The sequence below is a fragment of the Leptidea sinapis genome, chromosome 10 (assembly GCF_905404315.1).
Source record: "Leptidea sinapis chromosome 10, ilLepSina1.1, whole genome shotgun sequence".
Lineage (NCBI taxonomy): Eukaryota > Metazoa > Arthropoda > Insecta > Lepidoptera > Pieridae > Leptidea > Leptidea sinapis.
The window spans coordinates 12156370-12178371 of NC_066274.1; the positions used below are offsets into that span (position 1 = coordinate 12156370).

General features: G+C 36.4%; 1 protein-coding gene and 1 pseudogene across 1 annotated transcript; both read left to right on the plus strand.

Moving 5' to 3' along the window:
• Window positions 1-5022: 5022 nt before the first annotated feature.
• Window positions 5023-15131, plus strand: LOC126966648 (uncharacterized; annotated as a pseudogene).
• Window positions 15132-15728: 597 nt separating this feature from the next.
• On the plus strand, window positions 15729-20829 carry LOC126966398 (probable elongation factor 1-delta). The gene is made up of 7 exons (XM_050810401.1): window positions 15729-15896; window positions 16233-16324; window positions 17601-17687; window positions 18131-18328; window positions 18466-18598; window positions 19215-19456; window positions 20653-20829. The coding sequence occupies exons 2-7, from the start codon at window positions 16238-16240 to the stop codon at window positions 20689-20691; spliced, it is 786 nt and encodes a 261-aa protein (XP_050666358.1). The 5' UTR covers window positions 15729-15896; window positions 16233-16237; the 3' UTR covers window positions 20692-20829.
• The last annotated feature ends 1173 nt before the right edge of the window (window positions 20830-22002 follow it).

A 22002-nucleotide genomic window follows, 5' to 3' on the forward strand; every position in this document is an offset into this window, starting at 1 on the left:
TTACTTTCAAATTACTCAATTTTGAGCCATAATAATTGTGATAGTCTGGTAAGTCCTGTTTGACGAATTAGGAAAAGTAACGCCACCAGCTGCTCGGGCACCTTACCTGCAGACTGCACCATGGCGAGGTGGAACTATCGTACAAATAACTCCATTACCTAGATCCTGCAGAAGTTACAACGAATTTTTAAATGAAGAAGTAGGTACCAAACTAAAAAAAAAGTTATCTAAGTTGTTTCAGATTAAATTATTGTAGTTAAAGTTTGTTTTAAAGCTTATGATATGGTAAAGGGGCTCCTGTTTGCGCAATTAAACCACGAAGTTGGGTCCATTTTGGATGCAGTATTGGCCAGTTACTCCAACCAGCCCAGTTCCTTCCAGAAGTTCAGAATATTCCTGAGGTGTTTACAGACTTCTTGGAGCGACCTCGTATTAACTAAGGTTTTTGCCCATTGGTTGGCCACCGCCGCACATTCCAGGATTACGTGAGTGACCGTTTCATCATCGGCTAGACAGCCTCTGCACTTAGGACTGTCTGTTACGCCGATTGTGAAATGGTGCTTGTTTAGTGTAACCCGTTAGGGTGCCCACCATTATTCGGATATCATGTCTATTAAGGCTGATAAGTCGACGTATCAGTTTGGGCGACAGTGCAGGTTTCATTGCTTTCCACTGTCTTCGCTTACTGCAGACCTTCATCCATCGGGTGTTGTGTAGGTTCTAAAGCATAATATTGCATCCTAACAATAGTTTTACACATATGTGGAAACTTGTACAGCAGCCATCAATAATTTTAATTATTTTATAAGTTATCGTAGTAAGCTAGCTGTAAGTTTAAAGGTTAAAATACAACAACTTAATAACAACTGCTGTTTTAATTATAATTATGTAATTCGTTAGTAGTTTGATTTTGTTCCGCCACTCCTTCTTTGGCGAATTAACGTTTTTAACTTGTTAAGATATAGGTCGGTATTCAGAATAGGATTGCTGTCAAATTTTATCATAAAGAAGTCTCCTTCTTTATGGTAATATATAAATGAAAAAGGTGTTCAAAACTTATTAAAAGAGCTAAATGTCAATGACAAAACACTAAATGATTTATTTGTAAAGTGCGAAAAACAATAAAGCGAATGGAACAATTCAATATCAATATGAAATAGTTTAGTATCAACTACATGTTACATAATTTTCAGATTATTTCTCTTATTCTTCTAGGACCTGCCGTATCCTTGGCTGAAGGTTTTATAATTTTTTCTCAGTCAGCAGTAGGTACCTCCTGAAAAACAACTACACTAAGCCTGAATTTGTTTAAGCAACCAACTCCAGAATTATTCTTTAAAACAATCAAAGGACTTAATCAATCATCTAGCCCAAACGGAAGATTTATGTTTGTGTGTTAACCACTTAGCAACCCCATTTGTCGTATCATCTTTCTCTTGGGCAACGATAATATGGCTCGCCTAGTATCGGAATACTTGCTTCCGAAATCACGAGCAATAGCAACTGCCCGCGATCATCTGAAAGCCAAAGCAAAATCGGCTTTGAAATAATAAAGATTGAGACAATTGGTAGGTTTGAACCTAAGGCCCAGATTATAGCACTCTATAAGGCGCACATTTGGCTACAAATAGAGTATTGCTATCATCTATGATCTGGTACATTATAATGGGCAATGCAGCTCAAAGTAATTAACCGCGTGCAACTACTTAATTAACGGAGGCAATGTACATTGGCGTTGTGTTTTGGGTCAAACAGCTTTTTGATTATGAACTCTCAATCTACCGCGAAATTCCACCATTGCACAATATGCCACACACTTAGATATCATCCTCAACATGTGGATTTAGGCGGTTCTCCACAGAGCAGTTTTCAAAAAACTCTCTGCATGTATAGCCAAAATGCCAAATGAGCTTCATTGCGCAATGTTTCCACATTCCCCGAAGATACGTCATAGGTACTTTCAACCTTCACCTGGAATGCTCCTGTGAATATCCGTGTTGCAAAACAGTGAGTCGGCGGTGATCAAGCTCTTCGACTACTCATCCATAAAAATCGGATAAATACTATGATAATAAAAATAAATAATTCGCATTCCTTGAGGTGATTGAAAACATAATATGCAAAATTTATAAATACCATGATTCTAATCCGTTATGTGTAAAGTATATCCTCCGTCAGCCTTTAGCCCTTAGACAGATAAACATCTCCTAACGGTAATACACAGAGTAATATTGTAAGCTACCACCACCATTTATATTCTTCCAGTGTTGTCGGAATTTTCTGGTGCGTTGTGTATTCATTGTACCTAAAGATTAGTAGATGTTCTTTTGTTTACTACTTCGAAGTGATGTGGTTCGTGGTAGATTTTTTTAATGATATTAAGGGACGAGACGAGCAGCACGTTCAGCTGATGGTAATTGATATGCCCTGGCCATTACAATGCAGTGCCGCTAAGGATTCTTGAAAGTCCCAAAAATAAGAGACATAAGATATTAAGTCTCATTTGCCCAATAATTTTACTTGCTATGGCGCCCTTCAGACTGAAACACAGTAATGCTTACACATTAATGCTTCACGGCAGAAATAGGCGCCGTTGTGGTACCCATAATCTAGCCGGCATCCTGTGCAATGGAGCGTCCCACTGGTATTGGAAATATCTGCTGGTTGTGAAACTGTTTTCCACGGCGAATTTACCAATATATTTCACAGTCAAAGCACAATCTCTGGGGAGGCTATATCCGTGACCCCACCTAACGGTAGATTATCATTAAATCTTCATTTATGAGCGGCGGAGAGAGACGAACTTCTTAGCATTCAATGGAGACTTGTGAGTTACGGGCTTCCTTCAGATGTATTATACATCAGCACTCACCTTCACCACTCGAACAAAAATTTATTGAATTAGGCGTTTTTTTGCAGAACATAACTATCCAAATATTGCAAATGCACGAGACTCGTTTCAGAATTTGGCGGGTCAACACAAAATGCATACCGTTTCTTATTAATTTGAAGTAACGCGTCCGTGGCTAAGACCAGTGTTTTTGTTTCTCGTGGAACAGCAAGCTCTACAAGTACAGGTTATATGATTTTTTTACTTCTGATATTTATTGAAACAAAACAAATCATATAACTATATTTACAATTCATATTCAAATATTTTTATTCAAAGTAGGATTCAAAATCACCTATTGAACGTCCGAACCCATTCAAAAAAGACTACCTCAGACCTGAGAATAATGGGCGCAAGAAACTCAGAGGGGTTTTTTTTAAATAAAAATATGGATTAAAATGTGATATCGTTTAATAAACATTTATAATAAAAGAGGTGTTCGCTTTATTCCCAAAAAATTGTTTATGCTATAGTAACCTTTCCCACACAAACGTTTTTTAACAATTCTTTTAAATTTCGTAACACATTTTTTTGTACATTTTCTAGGATCATATTGTATGAGCATATACATCGCCGAACAAAACACTTACTAACTCGACCCAACCGAGTAGTAGGCATAACAAATTTATGTTTGTTCCTCGTATTATTATTATGAATATCACGGATTCTAGAAAATTCCTCAATGTGCTTATGAACATACAGAACATTATCAAAAATATATTGAGAAGCAGCAGTCAAAATGTTTATTTCTTTAAATTTTTCTCTTAATGATTCTTTAGGACAAGGATTCTTTAGGAAATTCTTCTGCAGCACAAAGATGGTATTAATATCGGCCGCACTGCCCCATAACAATATACCATAGGACATAATACTATGAAAATAACTAAGGTATACTAGTCGCGCCGTATCTATGTGAGTTAACCGTCTAATTTTCTTAACCGCATATGCTACAGAACTAAGCCTTTCCGCCAATCCTTCAGTATGGGGGCCCCATTGCAATTTGGAATCAAGAGTAATGCCAAGAAATACAGCAGACTCCACTGGTTTTACCACCTCTACGTTTTATAAAATATTCGCATCTACATTTTTGACATTTGGCGCAGTAATTTTAATATATTTGGTTTTATGACTATTTAACTATAAGTTATTGGCGCTAAACCAGTACATGATGTTATATAGAGCATTGTTTACTTATTTACAACATTAAATTAAAACTATCATTACGGGGAAGTGTACCAAGAATACTAGCAGCATATCCCCCTTGGATGGCTAGGTCGATCCGTTGACCAAAATTGCTGCCAGCGCTTTTAACAATGCTAACGATTTTTTATTTTCAATAAATAAATGCGATGAGAGTAGTTTTTAAAAAATACATGTGTCCTGTGGGATACAGTGCCAAGAGTCCTTGATAATATGTTAAGATTTCAATGTATCTCTAAAGATACATTGAACAGGCAAGTTACCTATGACCTTATTGTATAATAATTTGGTTATAAATATAAGAAAAATGATCGCAATTTTAATCAAAAATCAGTACTTTTTGTTAAAATCCAAAAAAAAACATTTCATATAATTCCAGTTGACAAAACTACTAAATAAACAAAAATACAAAAGCAAATAGGTATGCTTGCTATGGAATTTAAAAAAAAAAACAATTTCTGACGGCCAGTAGGTATGGTCTCATACCGCACTTCATGCCCAAGACCTTGGTCTGCCCTTTAATGCAAGGTTTACATCGACCCTTGGCCCCAAATGTCGGAAAATGATAGACTGAATTATATCTGGCGTAGTAGTACGCTTTGCAGTACGAGGTTTTTTGATGGTTTTCTTTGGTGCTGGTGGCATAAAATCAGATTTGTTTGATAGTTATTTTCTCCAAGAATTCAGTATTATTTGAGAATATATAAAATCCAGCCGTTATTTACGCACATATCCAAGATCTGTGGAAACATTGGCAAGTAATTTCTACGACTTTTCATTACAGTTCTGCAGAGGGCAAGCAACATGTTCGTAAGATCTACTCCACCCATGTGCGCGTTGCAGTGCCTGATGATTTTTAGGACAGATGACAGCAGACCAACTGGCGTTTCGGCCTCGTGTTCAAGTTTCTTGTTTACCCAATAGAAATTTAAATGCTTCTTTTCTATGAACGCTGGTCTTTAACAGCTAATCTTGGCTGTTTGGAATGCGTATTCTTTACGTTGGATGATGATAGTGAAGCTACTACTGTAGGTGGCGATGGCTCAGGTGTTACAGGTACTATTCGGTTTATCCAAGGTATTTTTGTGACGGAGAAATGGATGAAAGAAGAGAATCTTGAGCTGAAGAGTTCATGGAAATGGTTCCAAGTGGTTGTGCTGGTACTGAAGGGCCGGAATCGAATAATGTTTGCACGTTTGCAAGGTCACATTCACCGTCAGAAAGTAAGTGAAGGTTTTGAAGCGAAGGATCCGGTGAAGATCCATTACTGAAGTGCTTTTGAAAAATAATATTGCCAAATTCACAATCAGACTCCGAATTTTCCTCATCATTCGATGATTGATTGAGTTCTGGGACTAAAACAAGTATTTTTCTGCCCATTGAAAGCATATGCAACTTATTTATCTAAAAAAACAGAAAATAAGATAAGCTTTTGTAAGCACAATGAATCGCTTATGGATTTGGCAGTGTGCACGTGTAGATACAGGATGATTCTGTAAAAGTTCTTAGAGAAGTTGGCAGTGTGCACGACGAGATACACCCATTTAAAATGTGAATAAAACCACCAACCAGATGATTATTTATACTGCAAATTATTCAATTTCTTAGTAAAACAACTATATTTTATAATTTCACAAAACAGACATAATAACCATAAAATACATTAAATTTTTCTTACCTGTTTGCGCGGGAGCATGTCGTCGGTAGAAAATGAAAGGAGTTTTACAGTTCACCCGTGTTGCCTACTTTAAAAAAATTCGGTTATGTTCGAAAAGCATAAAAACATCTAAATATTTTCATAGATATGTTTCATTTTAGCGAAAAAATGATAGGCTGAGAATTTTTCAAACTTTGATGTATCTGCAGAGATACATTGTCAAGAAAAGGGAAAAGAGTGTGATTTAAATTAATTTTTTAATGTTTTTTTTACTCCAATATTTTCTCACATCAACTTTATATTTTGGACCCTATTTATTTATTTTATTTAAAACATCACAAAATCCACAGAACTTAAAATAGGTTATAATAATACTATTTTGTAGGACTTACATCTAATAATGGATTTACAATATTTATAAAAAGACATGATATTTGTGCGTGTGGGGCTTGGTGAGAGTGCGTGTGTGTGTGTGTGCATGTGTGTGTGTGTGTGTGTGTGTGTGCATGTGTGTGTGTGTGTGTTTGTGAATTACTCTAAATTTAACCTTCCTTTAGATTTTTACTAACACTCCTTTTAAAGCAGCCTTTACTGTTATTAAAAAGTTCAGTACTGTTGAATTGCTTATTATAGTTGCATAGAGTGCGACAGATTACCGAATTTTCATAATAATTAGTATGACTCAGCGGGACTTGGAATAGAGGCGTGTGTCTAGTGCGAGCTGACGGCACTCGTAATTGTATGAATAGTTCAGTTAGCTCTGTACTGTCGATCCTACCATGAACTATGTTATGAAGGAAAGAGAGATCCTATATTTGGCATCATGGCTTTGGGTATATTTAGTCCACTAAAAAGAAATATTTTTTTCGGTGATGCTAATGAAATGAAATGGTAAAAAGTAATAACCAAACAATTTTCAACGATTTTAAATAAAAAAAATCTTCATGTTTGAAACATAATCAAATCAAATCAAAATCACTTTATTCATGTAGATCACGGAAATGGCAATTATGAATGTCAAAAAAATATTTTTATATTTGAATCTACCGCTACTTCGTAAAGGGTTGAGCTAATGAGAAGAAGTAGCAAGAAACTCATTTCAATCGTCTTCTACCTTACTCTTACTATTTCATGCAAGTCGTAAACTCATTTTGTCGAGTATACTCCTCGTCTGTTAATAGTGTACTGTTTCTTTTTGTGAGTCATAAACGGACGTACCATAAATAAGCACCGCCAATTACATTAGCAAAAATACTAACATATTGTAAAGAGAAAATATCTGCTAAAAAGGGCAAAGCATCGTAGCCAATGTTGTCTGGAAATAGTTTGCTGTTAAAAAAAGCAAGGAGTTATATTTTTTACTTCTTCTTCTTCCCTTCTGAATAGATTTACTATGATTAGCCTTTCTTTTTGGTTCAATTGGATAGTATAAGAAGAAGAAGAAAACAGTGGCATAACTATACCATCTGGGGCCCGTGGAAAATTCTTATGATGGGGCCCTATCAGTATAATCATCACATTGTATGAGTACAACTGAGGTTTAATTTTAATAAACTTCGAGATTTTGAGCGTACTCAATTACACGTTGTATATGTCCCACTAATGGCAATGGGCCTCCTCTCTTAGGCGAGAAGGAATGGTCTGTAGTCCCCACGCTAGCCCAATGCGTATTAGTGACTTCACATTCATTCATAGAACGTAATATCTCAATGCATTCGTCATCTATTCGCTAGCTTTTCGGTGAAGGAACAACATCGCGAGGAAACCTGTATACATCTACAATGAAATAAAAATAACACTTTAAATTTCAATTAGATATTTTCATAAGAAAATTTTTATTTTCGAGCGTTCTGTTCCGCAAAGGTGTGTATAACATCATCAAAGTTTAAAGATCGGGCCACAGAATTTTCAATAGACAGAATTAGCCAAGTTACATAACCTGTATTGTCTCATACATTTTCTTAAATAGGTTTTTATCAATTTTAGTTTTGAAAATGGTCGCTCAGCACTAGCTAGTAGTCACAGAAATTGTAAAGAATAATATTACTGTAGTGCATACTCCAGGAAAGCTACAGGACATAAAATTATTTTTTATTATTAATAAATCAGCAAGGTCTCTAATACACGAAGATTTTTCTATTTCGTCTCTGAAAGTGGATCGAAAAATGAGAATTTGTTAATTTAAATTTATTTATCTTAACTGAGCTTTTTTAATAGATCAGTGTCATTTAAAACTTTTAAAGTTGAAGGCTGCAAAACACTGCACAACCACGATACTCGGTTGATGTCCGCTGGTAAGTTCGAGGTTCCTAGGATCAATAACTACTACGGAGATAGGACTTTGAAAAACGCCTAAATTATCTATTAAACAGCTTGCCTGAGGATATCCGACCGAGAAACCAGTAAAAGAAAATTCAAAACTAAACTTAAGAAATATTTATTGTCAACACTGCCTTAAAATTAAAATTAGATTTTTTATTATATTTTTTATAAATATTTATTAATTACACTTGTATAAAATCAATGTTCTAATAAGCATTAATGTATTACAAGAGACTTGATCCTGCAGACAATGCAGACACTGTCGAAACAGTTTTGCGGGACTATGTTAGCTATTAAGATTCTTTCTGTAAATGATTAATAGTATACATAAATAGACAAAGGCCTCTCCCAAAGATCGCCATGTGCTGTTCAATCGGTCCTGCGCTGCCCACATCCAACCTACTCCGGCGACCTTGACCAGATCGTCGGTCTATCTTGTCTACGCCACCAGTGCCACATGGTATATCGAGAACCTTCACCGTGATCTCAACTGCCAACCATTACTTAGCCTTTGAAGACCATTACTAAGTTACTTCGATAAGGCGAGCCTTCACCCTCACACCTTGGTAGGGAGTCATACGAGTACAGGTAACCGCACTCGAGTGTGAAATTAGACCACCTCCACATGTCCATTTCGACACTTCTGATGACGAGAAAGCCTTTGTACAAAGTGACAATGACACGTACACCAACACACACGCTTCACAACCCATGCAATACTTACACCTGCTTCAACCTCTTCTACTCTTCTGGCCCTCTGGCAAGGCGAGGTCCTTTTTTCCGACTGCCGGTACTCCTTATCTAGATGTGAGTAAGTTTTTGGTCAATTAACAGCTAGCGTGAGGCTTGTTGAGATGCTTGGTGAGTTTGAGCAAAGAGACATTCTTTGCTGTTAGAGCATACACAAGACATTGTACACTTCACACCGCATCTCGCCGCCCCTTATCCCCGGTTACTCTGGAACAGTTTTATTGCTGCAGCCTGCAGTTATTATATTGCTTTAGTTGCGTCTATATTGATAACAAAGTTTTGTATGCCTTTATGTTGATTCTATATTTTCATGATCATTGTTTCTTTTCGTGGCTACGCTTCTGTTTATTTTTATCTTTCCCTTCTGCGAGTTGCATTTGCACCAAAGGACAGGCAGTACCTAACGTGAGCCTCTTTCGTCTTCTCTATTGTCACACCTGCATGATTTAAGAAGCTGACTGCGGTCAGGAGTCTCTCCTAGGTATTCTCTTCCGGTCTTTTTTAGAGTTTAACATACAACAGCTTCAAGGGAGTCGACGGCTGTGATTGTCGACTACAGTTTTGGCAAATTGACCACCAGCCTCCATTTCGAACTAAGGCTGAAAATTGAAATTCGTGTCGTAAATTATTAATTAAACAGCACCACCCCCCGGAACATACAGCCTCTCTCAATATCATAACTCTAGTTTAACATTATTTATATGAATCCAGATTGTAAATCTGGCAATCGATCTGAAATCTACATTTTTATATTATATCAGTCTTGATTAAATAATAATTACCAATACCGGAGATGGATGGAAAACAGATCACAAGAACGTCTACTTATAGGACTTAAATTATTAATAATCGTCAATTTAGGATGGATTTACACGAACATATATATATGTATACACATGGATATTTATAACATCTCATCTAATCAATTTTAAAAAATACACGGCTTGAATCTTTATCAACAACCGGAGGATTCCCGTAGTATTATATTACTACAATTAAAGCTCCTTACACGAATAGATACTTATAGAATCACGGTTAGTTATTTTGGATGTTTTATTTCATGACTAGGTGTATTATAATATTATATACAGGAAAAATAAAAATAGTTCAACGACTATTAAGAATAAAAAAAACAATACCACAAAAACATAGTCTTGATCAGAAGGAGGGTTGACCGTTCCTGTATGTGACACTTTCAAATATTTAAACAAAATATTTGAAGCTACAGGACAAGGCACCTACGACCTACCAAGTTAGTAAATAATAACTTAAAATACCGTTTATTTTTATAGAAGTCGAATGAAAGGTGTACTTTTTTGTTGTCAATTTTTTTAAGTATATTATTCAAAGTAGGTAGGTATAACAAAAACGGAGAGCATATAATTAACAAAAATAACTATTTTCACTTAATTGATACAGATATCACGAATTGAAAAAAAATGTGATTCATAAATCTCATTTTATCGTATTCCCTCGATTCAAGATCACTCCGCTTGTATCGGCATACTCAGCATTGAGATATGGATTGACGTTCAATTCCGTGATGATTCTTTGGCGTTGCGTAGACATGAATTACCCTTATTTCACGGAAAGTGCTCAGAGGAGTTGTTCTGCACTGAGCGGTACTACATTGTAAGGGGCAGGGCGTATTAGGTGAACGACTTGTTTGTCTCGTCAATTTTCTAATAAAAACAATAGACATTGGTACCTTAAGAAAAACTACGCACATCACATAAAAGCCTGGCAATTGTGATTCCGCTGGTAACTTATAGATAATTATCACCAGTGGTAGGCTCCTTTGCACAGGAAGCCGGCTAGATTATGGGTACCACAACGGCGCCTATTTCTGCCGTGATGCAGTAATGTGTAAGCATTACTGTGGTCGGTTTGTAATGGGCATGGCGTATCAATAACCATCAGCTGAACGTCCTGCTCGTCTCGTCCCTTATTATCATAAAAAAAAAATATCAGTGAATTAGGAATCACTTACTACGCACGCTCCATTGTCTTCATAACAAATGTTACCTTAGAAAACTTGAAAGACGATCTAGAGACTCACTTGAGTCTTCTGCCTACCAATTCTTATTATCGTACCCGAGAAAATATTTAGCCAAGTTACTAACAATTATTTTTCCATGTGAGATTTTTCAAAATACCATTTAAATGACCCAGATGCAGGTGAACCTATGTCTTGTATGACGCCAACGTGAATCCAACTTACCAACCGTAGGTTGAAAAGTCATCAATGAATCAAACGTCAATCACTTTTTTTATTTTTATTTCATTTTCATTTAATTCAACATTGAAACGCATAATAGGAAATTAAATAATATTGTACAATATGACATACTAGCTGCTGTCCGCGACGCCGTCCGCGTGGATTCTATAAAGAGTCAAAATACAATATCTGCATCAGAATTATTTAAAATTAGTCACGCAACATTAGAATTAAACCCTGTTCTACTTCCGGAACGGTGACCAACTGTCTCAGGGTGGATTCCTCGTGCATAAGTCTCTCCTCAGCAACGTAACTGAGGTGGGGACCGTATCGAATAGGTTAGCGTATCTAATACTCAGAATTTTTCAACGGTATTCGCTGAAGGTCATTCAGGTTTACGCGCCGTCTTAGACACACTCAGACGAGGAGGTGGAGGCCATGTATGAGGACATCTCAACAGCCGTTTACACTTAACGTTGTCATGGGAGACTTTAACGCAAAAGTGGGTAAACGTAGCGGCGGTGAGTTGAGAGTGGTTGGTTATGGAAGTAGGAACACCCGAGGCCAGATGTTGGCTGACTTCATGGAGAAGGAAGATCTCTATATGATGAACTCCTTCTTCATGAAACCAGAACAACGCAAATGGACTTGGATCAGCCCCGATCGTGCCACCAAAACATTGATATTGACTTCATTATGTCGACCAAATGACACATTATATATAATGATGTCTGTGATCAACTCAGTGAAAACGTGGAGTGATCACCGCATAGTAAGAGACACATTGAATCATCATCATCCATTATAAGTGGAGCGGTCTCGACTGGTGCAGTTTTCGCTCCGACTCGCATTGCAAAATCGCTTCGAATGCCGCGGTGACTGCGTTGACGTGGACGAATGTAGTAGCAGGTTAGTGGCAGCTGTTCAAACGCCAGGGTCTAAGTTCTTTAAGGCCAGCCGTTCAAAAAGAACCAGAAAAATCTCAGACTCTACACTCAAATTGATGGATGTAAGACGTAAAAAAGACTCCCAAAGTATTCGCACGAGGTTTGTCTATTGGGCAGAGCCAACTGAAAACTAAACCCGAACTTTTGAGAGAGGTCGAGTAGTTCTACGGACAGCACGGGCACCTTTTATCAACAAGGTTGAAGATTCCAGAGTCAAATTAACCCGACACTATACGGAAGATATAGTGTAGATAGTGTCCATACAGACGTCTGCCTGTACGAGATCAGTGTGGCCCTAAAACAGCTTAAAAACAACAAGGCGCCGAGTGATGAAGCCTGTGCTTAAGGTCCTCCAGGAGCTATTCAATAACGTTATCCTCCAGGGCAAAATTCTGCATGGCACAGAAGTATAGTGGTGCTATTCTTAAAAAGTACGATAAAATGGCTTTGAAGATTCATGTGCAGGTTCATGAAGAAGTCGTCTCATGTGCAGGTTCGACGACTTCCAGCCTACCCAACAAGCTGGATTCCCAAAAAGGCTTTAGCACCATAGATCAGAAATAAAAAAGAAATGAAAAAAGTATAACCAACCAAAATGCTTGCGTGGACTATGAGAAAGCCTTTAATTCGATCAAGTCAGTCTCTTTGGAGGTGGCACATTGAATAACAATATATAGAAGCGTTGAAGTGTTTGTGTGGAAACGCCACCATACAGTACGCACCCCGGATCAGTTCTCGAAATCTATGTCTTTAAGCTTCTGGACTGGATTGGACTACACATCATCATCAACGGCGAATACATCATGGAAGACTTAACCCAGTCTCGATGGCCTCAATACAGCTTCCCAAAGAGTAGGTCTCAAAATGAACATGGACAAGACGAAGACACCAACTCCCGTAACAGTTAGGAACTGTACTCTCGGAATTGTTGTCGAGTACGTCTACCTTGGATAAAAAATCCAGTTGGGCAGGTCCAATTTCGGGAAAGAGTGGAACGGAACGCAGACGTGGTTGCTAATGCCTTATGAGAAAGCTCATTGTCGCTCAGAAGACAATGGAGAGAGCTACTCTCGGAGTTTCCCTGCGAGATCGAACCAGAAATGAGGAGAGATCCGTAGAGAACCAAAGTCACCGACCCAGCGCAAATGATTGCGAAACTAAAGTGGCAGTGGGCAGGCACATAGTTCGACGGACAGATGGCCGTCGGGGCAGTATAGTCCTCGAAAGGCGATCACGCACCTTAAGAAGTTAAGACGAACTGTTGGTAGCCCCCCCACAAGATGGACCGACGATTTGGTCAAGATCGCCGGAATGCGTTGGATGAGGGCAGCGCAGGACCGATCGTCGCGAAAATCTTTGGGGGAAGCCTTTGTCCAGCTGTGGGCGTCTTCCAGCTGATGATGATGATGAATCGTCGGGGGGCATAGGACATAATACTATGAAAGTAACAAAAGTAAATTGTCTAAATTTTTTTACCGCGTATGCTGAACTAGAAATAGGTATATTAGCTAATCCTTCAATATAGAGGCCCTGTACTTTCCCCGGGGCCGTACTCGTTCTCGCAGCATTCTCGCTCGGGCTGCCCGTCGTATTCTGGGGAGGAATTCACAGAACCATGCATGACCGAGGACAAAAGAGGCAGTAACTCCACGGCACCCCGCTCCGTATCTGCCGTCGCCGTCTCGGCAATTTTGAGGGTAGGGACCTGTCTACTCTCTGGCTCCGCGAAGATTTAGAGTACCGCGTCCGCATCTATGCGTGTGTCTATAGGTACCATAGTGGTAACGCAGAAACCGATCACCTCATGGGCTGCGTTCTAGCGGCAATTGAAGACGTGCTTGCACAGATCCCCTCCGCTGTAATCGTAGTCTTGGGTGATTCCAACGGGCACACTGCCGAATGGCTTGGATCACGTACCACAGACTACGCAGGCCGATCTGTACAAAGTTTCACATTGGTGTATGGTCTGTCCCAATTAGTTGAGTCGCCAACGCGGCTCCCGGATGTGGATAGCTGTATCGGAATACTCGGTCTCGAAATCTCGAGCGATTGCCAATTCCGTGGCCATCTGTAGGACAAAGGCAAATTGGCTTCGAAGAAGCTGGGCGTCATCAATAGAGCACGGCAATACTTCAAGCCGGCCCACATCCGCTCTACAAAGCACAGGTCCGGCCACACATGGAGTATTTCTGTCATCTCTAGTCTGGCGCACCCCAGTATCAGCTCAACCCATTTGACCGCCCAGGGACCCAGTTCTCTGTGAACGGCTGGATCACTCGGCGTTGCGTAGAGATGTCGCTTCATTGTTTCTTCTACCGCATTTATCACGGGGAGTGTTCCGAAGAGCTGTTTAACCTGATTCCTGCCGCCGAATTCCACCTTCGCACTAAATGCCACAAGTTAGGATATCATCCCCACCATCTGGATGTGTGTGTGAATTTTTTAATTTACCCACGCCCCATCTGCGCCATCTCAATGCCCCCTAATTTTCTCTGGATCTTCTACTGCCTCCCCGAAAGTCTCAAACGCCCACAAGGGGGCGTTATCGCCCACGTTGAGAACCTATAGTTTATGTAGATAAAGACGAGGATCGGTCCAAGAAAAGATCCTTGTGGTACCCATGGTCTCAGTATGTGAGAGGAGTCCTAGGAGATCTCCTACCATTCGCGTCAATTCTATTTTTAACAAGAAATCAGAAGATCGAGCGCAGTTCCTTTGATTCCATAGTTACATATCATTCTGAATATGAGCGTTGAATGTTGAACACAATCAAAGGCTTTAAATAAATCACAGAAGATACCAAGTGAATACTCAATCAAAGCCAGGCATCAAAAATATTTTTAATTAGCTGAACACCTATATATACCTCGCATCCATAGTTGAACGTCACCAAGTAAAGCCAAATTGTTTCATATGAAGTAACTTATGAGAGTGAAAGTAAGTTATCATTTCACTTTAAATGTTTATTTCAAAAATTTTGCTAAGAGATGGAAAAAACAACACGATACTATAGGTATTCAGGTCAGAAGTGCATACCGACTAATATTGGTGTGGTTTACTATATTTCAGAATGTCAGGGAACACGCCAAGTTTAATACACTTAATAAAAAGTACAACAAGATATGGTTTCTTATTTTTATGGAATAGGAGGACATACGAGCGTACGGGTCATCTGGTGTTAAGTGATGACCGTTGCCCACATTCTCTTGCAACACCAGAGGAATCACAGGAGCGTTGCCGGCCTATAAGGATCGAGCTGATACTGGGGTGCGCCTGACCATAGATGACAGCAGTAATCCATGTGTGGCCGGACCTGCGCTTTGCAGGGCGCTAGAATGTGGGCCGGCTTGAAGTATTGCCGTGCTCTATTAATGATGCCCAGTTTCTTCGAAGCCAATTTGGCTTTACCCTCCAGATGGCCACGGAATTGGCAACCGCTCGAGACTTCGAGACCCAGTATTCCTATACTAGGCGAGATATTAAAAAAAATTGTTTGGTAGAAAATAAACGTCACTCGAACGGTTAGCTAAGTTGGTTAGAGCACTGGCACGGAACGCCAGAAGTCGTGGGTTCGAGCCCCGCATCGTTCATAAAACTTGGGTTTTTAATTTTTATTTGTGTATTAATCTTAGAAGTGAAGGTTTTCATTTTAAAAACATAACAAATTGGTAGAAAATTATCAATTTATGTCGTAAGGAAATTAGGAGAAAGTTTAAACTACAGCTGGCAAGTGGCAACCCTGAACTCAACTTTTGAAGTTCTCGGATTACGCGGAGTTGGAATTTGAAATTCCTTTCAAGTTTGAACTTTGACGAGAGTCGAGAAGTACGTTCAACGTTGCTGTCTGTTGAAGACTATCTGCCGAATTGCAAATTAGATTTCTGCTGTATTTCTTCGTTTTCAACTAATCAGGTAATATTAAGTAAATTATTTACTCATAGAAAATGTTGCATGAGTTTAATAAATACAAGTTTTGCCACGTAACCTAACTTTTTCACATTTCTTCGATAAAAAAGAATTGGAAAAGAACAAGTGGTGAAGTGGTATCTATCTCTGAGTAATCGAAGAGGGGTGACAGAACTTGAGAAACTAATAATTTATTATTTAAATTTAATATTTTTTGAAATACTAGGTAATACAAAATTTGAATAGTCAAATTAAATTATTAAAAAATGTATGTTGCTGTAAGCTCTAAGTAAATATATTATTATCGAGAATAAGATTCCCACTATCACTAACTTATTTCAGATAAAATGTCTACATTAAAGTATGAAAACGTCTGGACTGACAAAAATGTTTACAGTGATGCTGAAAAAAATTATTACGAGTCTTTGAACAAGGTATGTGCTAATGCAAATATATTATTATCATTCAGTAGTTTTTTCTAACAAAGACAATAGAATCTCACCTCAAAATGCAAAACTTCTTCCATCCTGTTGATTCTTGGCAATCCAAAATTCAATATTTCGCTATGTAGATCTTTGCCATACAAAATCTGTTATTAAATCTAGATGATTTAGCAGCTATAAAACTGCTGTGTGTATTGAGCACCTGCTGCATTCCCAACCTTTAATAACTATGGCTCAGGGACCTTCAAGTTTGGCAGCTCATCTCTGAACTACTTACTGGGTTTTTTTTTATTTCCATCAAGTGAGCTATTTGACCTCTCATTTAAAGCTTTTCAAGCTTTTTATTTAATTGGTGGTTTGGGAGAAATTTAAATATTTTATTTAAGGTATTGTCTTTCTAGAGCAATTACAGTCAGTTCCACTGAAAACATATCTCTGGAAAGAAGACAAAATATTCTTTGTTAAAATATATGATTATCATTTATATGCAACACCCAATGAGAAAACTAAACCAATTACAATACCTAATAAATCCAGTTGATTAATTATAAGAAATATCTCTTATTCAGTTGATTAATGATACAACGATAGCTATCCCGACAGACATTGTTCTGTTCATATTTAAAAAAACTCTTGCAGGTGGAATATCATAAAATCCGAGTTCCGATTCTTAGTTGACCTCTACTCGGAGGAAGGAATATTCCTAACAAATTTCAAGTCTCTACGCCTAATGGTTCCAGAGATATCGTGATGAGTGACTATATGCTCTATAATAATAAGTAGAAATCTCTTATATATATTTTATATAAATTATATAAAAAAACAATAAAATATAATTAATGAAATATTTTTTTTATAATTTTTATTGCAAACACAAAATATTGCTTGTTAGATGAGGATAAACAAGAGTTTATTATCAACACTGGTTTAAAAAATTTAAATCTCTAATATATCTTGAATATTTAAAAATCTCAAAGAATTAGTGTAATGTCTATGAAATATAGTCATAATTTAACAAAAATATAAACATTGGTTTCAATATTTTAATGATAATTTTTTTAAATAGCTGCATACATAAATAATACACATCACTATTTGTCATATATTTATTAGGTCATCTTTTTCATTATAAATCAATATTAAATTGTTAATAAGCCACAATTTAATATTCTTTTTACTTTTTATTATTATCTTATTAATGACTATTTAATATGTTCTTGTAAAATTTTTGTAACAACTGTTAAGTATTCTTTTTATTCATGTTTAGAGTCAAAATGCACATATGGTCGCAGGGTCCTCACTAGCAAGTGAAGTAGCTAAAGCAAGACAGCGAATTAAAGACTCAATTGAATGTGTAAGTAAGAATGATTTTTTTATTGTATTGTGTTAAAGAACAGTAATAACTAATCAGTGTATTTTTAACCGACTTCAAAAAAAGAGGAGGTTCTCAATTCGTCGGTATGTTTTTTTAACTAGAATTAGATTAATTAATTAGATAGTATAAAAATACGCAATTATTTTTATATTTATTAGTGCATATTATATCTATTGTTTTGGAATAGTGTTTTTGAAGTCGGTTGTTTTTTGTTAAAAATTTTTTTTGTAATAGTAGCAGCATAACCCTTATATATAAACAGTATTTTATATATTTTTTTCAAACATATTACTATGAGAGTCTCATTGTCTGATTGTCTGCATATGCTACCAAAAAGTAGTTTTCAGCAGCTTAAATCTTTGTAGAAATCTGTCTAAAGTTTATTCTTTATGATTCATATTCTTCAATATTATCTCTTTCAGATGGATAGCATTGTGACACTGGCCGGAGTGCCTAACACAGAAGTCAATAACAAACTGAAGCAAATTGAACAAGAAAATGGTGATCTAAAGAAGGCACTTGACGATTTACGGAAGTTAGTGATCAGTCTACAAACAAGGGTTGAGACATTAGAAGCTGCAGGAACGTCAAAGAGCTCGACATCTAAACCTGCAGTCCAGGTGCTTTGATATTATATAATACTTTCCACTAAAATGTATGCTGCTGTATCTGAAATAAATCTGCATTAGATAGTTTACAATAAATTCTCAAAATTATATGAATTCACTTTAAACTAAACAATAATGTTTCTTTTAAGATAAAAAAGGATGACCAGGAATCAGACGATGGTGTAGATTTATTCGGCTCTGACGATGATGAAGAAGAAACTGCTGAAGCTGCAAAATTGAGAGAAGAAAGACTTGCTGCATATAATGCAAAAAAAGCTAAAAGTAAGTAATATGGAAAGTAGTTTTAAAGTCTTAAAACAAATGTATATATTATACTTTTTTGGGACTTCATTTTTTTTAAACATATAATATTATAATTAATTTGAATAGGTGTTAACTTAAAAATTTTATTATAATATATTGCCCTTTACCGAGTCTTGACTATACACCACTAGTGTGCCAATAAATGCTCACAACATAAAAATATTATATATTGGCATGGCCTATTAAAAGGTCGTCATAAATGTCTGAGTGGCATGAGTGGTGTATACATATAATAATGTATACATTAACTTATACAGATAAAATTAAGACATTAATTCAAATGAACACCTTTTTTCGTGACAGTAATGTTCAAAGTGTATTGTGTAACACTCAAAAGTAGCTCATTGTTTATGGTGCGAAAGAGTCTCTTTCTCACACTTTGTATATGTGTTCTGTTATTACTGAACACATATACAAAAAGTATTAATAATAAAAAATGGTATGAATGCATATAAAAATTTGTACTATATCTCAGTCAAATATTTCAAGAAAACTGTTATTTTAACTTATTTTATCCTTTAGTTGGATTCTTTCATAACTCCAGTTGAATGTGTCCATTGTATTTTGTCTACAGAACCAGTTTTAATAGCAAAATCAAATATTATCTTGGATGTGAAGCCGTGGGACGATGAGACTGATATGGCAGAGTTAGAGAAATCAGTCCGAGCTATCAATACAGACGGTCTTCTTTGGGGTGCAGCTAAACTTGTACCCTTGGCTTATGGAATACGTAAACTGCAAATTTCTTGTGTAGTAGAAGATGATAAGGTCTCGATTGACTGGCTCACTGAAGAAATTGAGAAAATTGAAGACTTTGTAAGTTTTTCACAAATGTAATTTTCTATAATGTTGCTAATCCATGCTTTATATTATAATTGTAAACTATAAATTTAATTCTAATTCTGATTTTTATATCAGTTATTTTGGAATAGATATATGGGATGTAATACTAATAAAAGTAATAACACAGGTTCTGGCAGCATTTATATATTATACTAGCTGTGCCCCGCGGGGTTTCACCCGCGTTTTTCTCGTTTCCGTGGAAATACCGAGATAAAATATTGCCTATATTATAGCCTGTACATCATTTTGTTGTTGTGTTGTTCTACTGTCAATAGTTTTTGCAGCGCACGCAAAAATAGGTTTTCGATTTTACACCTTGTTACATAATAGCAATTTTATTACGGATCCCTAATTTTGAAAAAAAAACATAGCCTTCCTCGATAAATGGACTACCCAACACTGAAAGAATCATTCAAATCGGACCAGTAATACCAGAGATTAGCGCGTTCAAACAAACAAACAGCTTTTTAATATTAGTATAGATTAAAAATCAGAATTATTATACTTTTTTTTTTATCGAGTTTTGTGCCTTGACACCTTTTTCTGCCGTGAAACTGTAAGTAGTGTGCAAGTATTTTTGTGTTTCGGTTGGAAGAATGCTGTGACTAGTGTAATTACTGGGCTGTAAGTTTCATCTTAACAATTTAAATTATAAATAGTTTTGTGAGACATTATTAAGTTTATTTATTTAAGTCGCTTTTACTCATGACTCATCAGTGTTGGTACTGACTCCGAATGGTATCACATAATAAGTCCTGACAAATGACACCATAGAGTAGACTTGTGTAGTTCATGAACGAAATAGTTCGAAAGAGCGCTCCCACAGACGAACTACGCGAAGTAGGTCCCAGAACCCTCGCATTTTAGTTCATTATCAATGCTTATAACGGAAAATCCGGATCGGACGGACTCCGAACGATCAGTATTGAAATTTGAGAAAGAAACTAACGAACTAAAAGACAGACTGACCCAGTTCGTTATGGAGCTGCGAACTAAGCCGCTCCCAGTCTCGAACCTACCATAGAGTACCTACTAAGGACTAATAACCACAGACTAATGCACAACAGAGGCACTGCATTGTAATTGTCAGGATGTATCACTTAACATTCTGCCGCATTTGTAAACACGGATATAAAATTAAAATGTGTGTTCATTTTATTTTGTTCCAGGTACAAAGTGTTGATATAGCTGCTTTCAATAAAGTTTAAATTGTTCAACATTTATAAATATAAAGAATTTATTTTTTCATATAAAAGACATTGTTAATTTAATAATAAATTGTTGGAATGCATGATATAAAGATTTTTGTAATTGTCATTTGAATAAAGAATATATTCTTGGACCCATTTGTCATGTTCTGTTTTAACATGATGTGAAAAATATATCTATATGTATCAATTCAACATTCCTTCCAATGTGTGCTAAAGCAACGGCCATAAAATATCACCCATTCGATATATGCGTCAGACCTGAGGAGAACGGGTTAAAGAGGTTCAGCAGGCCTCGTTTGTTTTGATAAAATTTATTAATTTAATAGCTTGACGGCGGTCATTCAATGCCCAAGGTTATAATCATGGAGAAAGTTGTTTGTGTTAGTACCTTTAAGTTCCTACTTACCACACAAACGTTAATTATTAACTATTCATTTCCAGCCTGGCACAACTCTCTAATAAACTCGAAAATGTATGAATTGTACTAAAAATGATGGCGGCATACTCTGTCTCGCTCTGACTCGACTCTTGTTTGTTTTGGTTTGAGTGTGATTGATAAAAGTGACTGTTAACAATTTTTGATACGAATTTTCGTTTTCTTTTACTTTATTCGTGTATTATTCAGGGTAGTTAGCGCTTAATTATTTATAGAATAAATGCTTAAGACATTTTTAAGCTATACCATGTAATAAAAAAAAATTAACAAAAAATCAACCGACTTCAAAAACACTATTCCAAAACAATAGATATAATATGCATTAAAAAGTATAAAAATAATTGCGTATTTTTATACTATCTAATTAATTAATCTAATTATTCTAGTTACGATAATTGTTATTTTTGGAATCGGTCTCAAGCACATCTCACCTATAGCTATGTATGTACAAACCTATCTTGAATGACACCGACTCAAAAATTACAATAACCGTAACTACAATAATTAGATTGTATAAAAATACGCAATTATTTTTATACTTTTTAGTGTATATTATAATATTATCAATTGTTTTTGAAGTCGGATGTTTTTTTATATGATTTTTAGTGAAGTTGAAGTACACAACTAACAATTTCTCTAAATATTTGTAAATATACAAATTTTTTTCAATGCAGCAATCAACGTAAGCGCTTTGCAAATTTGATTACAAACAGTTAGAAATTCTGCCACAGATCGCCCCCTTACTGTAAGTCGTTGAGGACCCATTGATCATCATATTCGACTACGACAATTACTTGACCATAACTATGGTATGGTAGATGACTTAAATATCCGGATAGCATAAAAAGATTCGGCCGAGTATCGGTAATTTG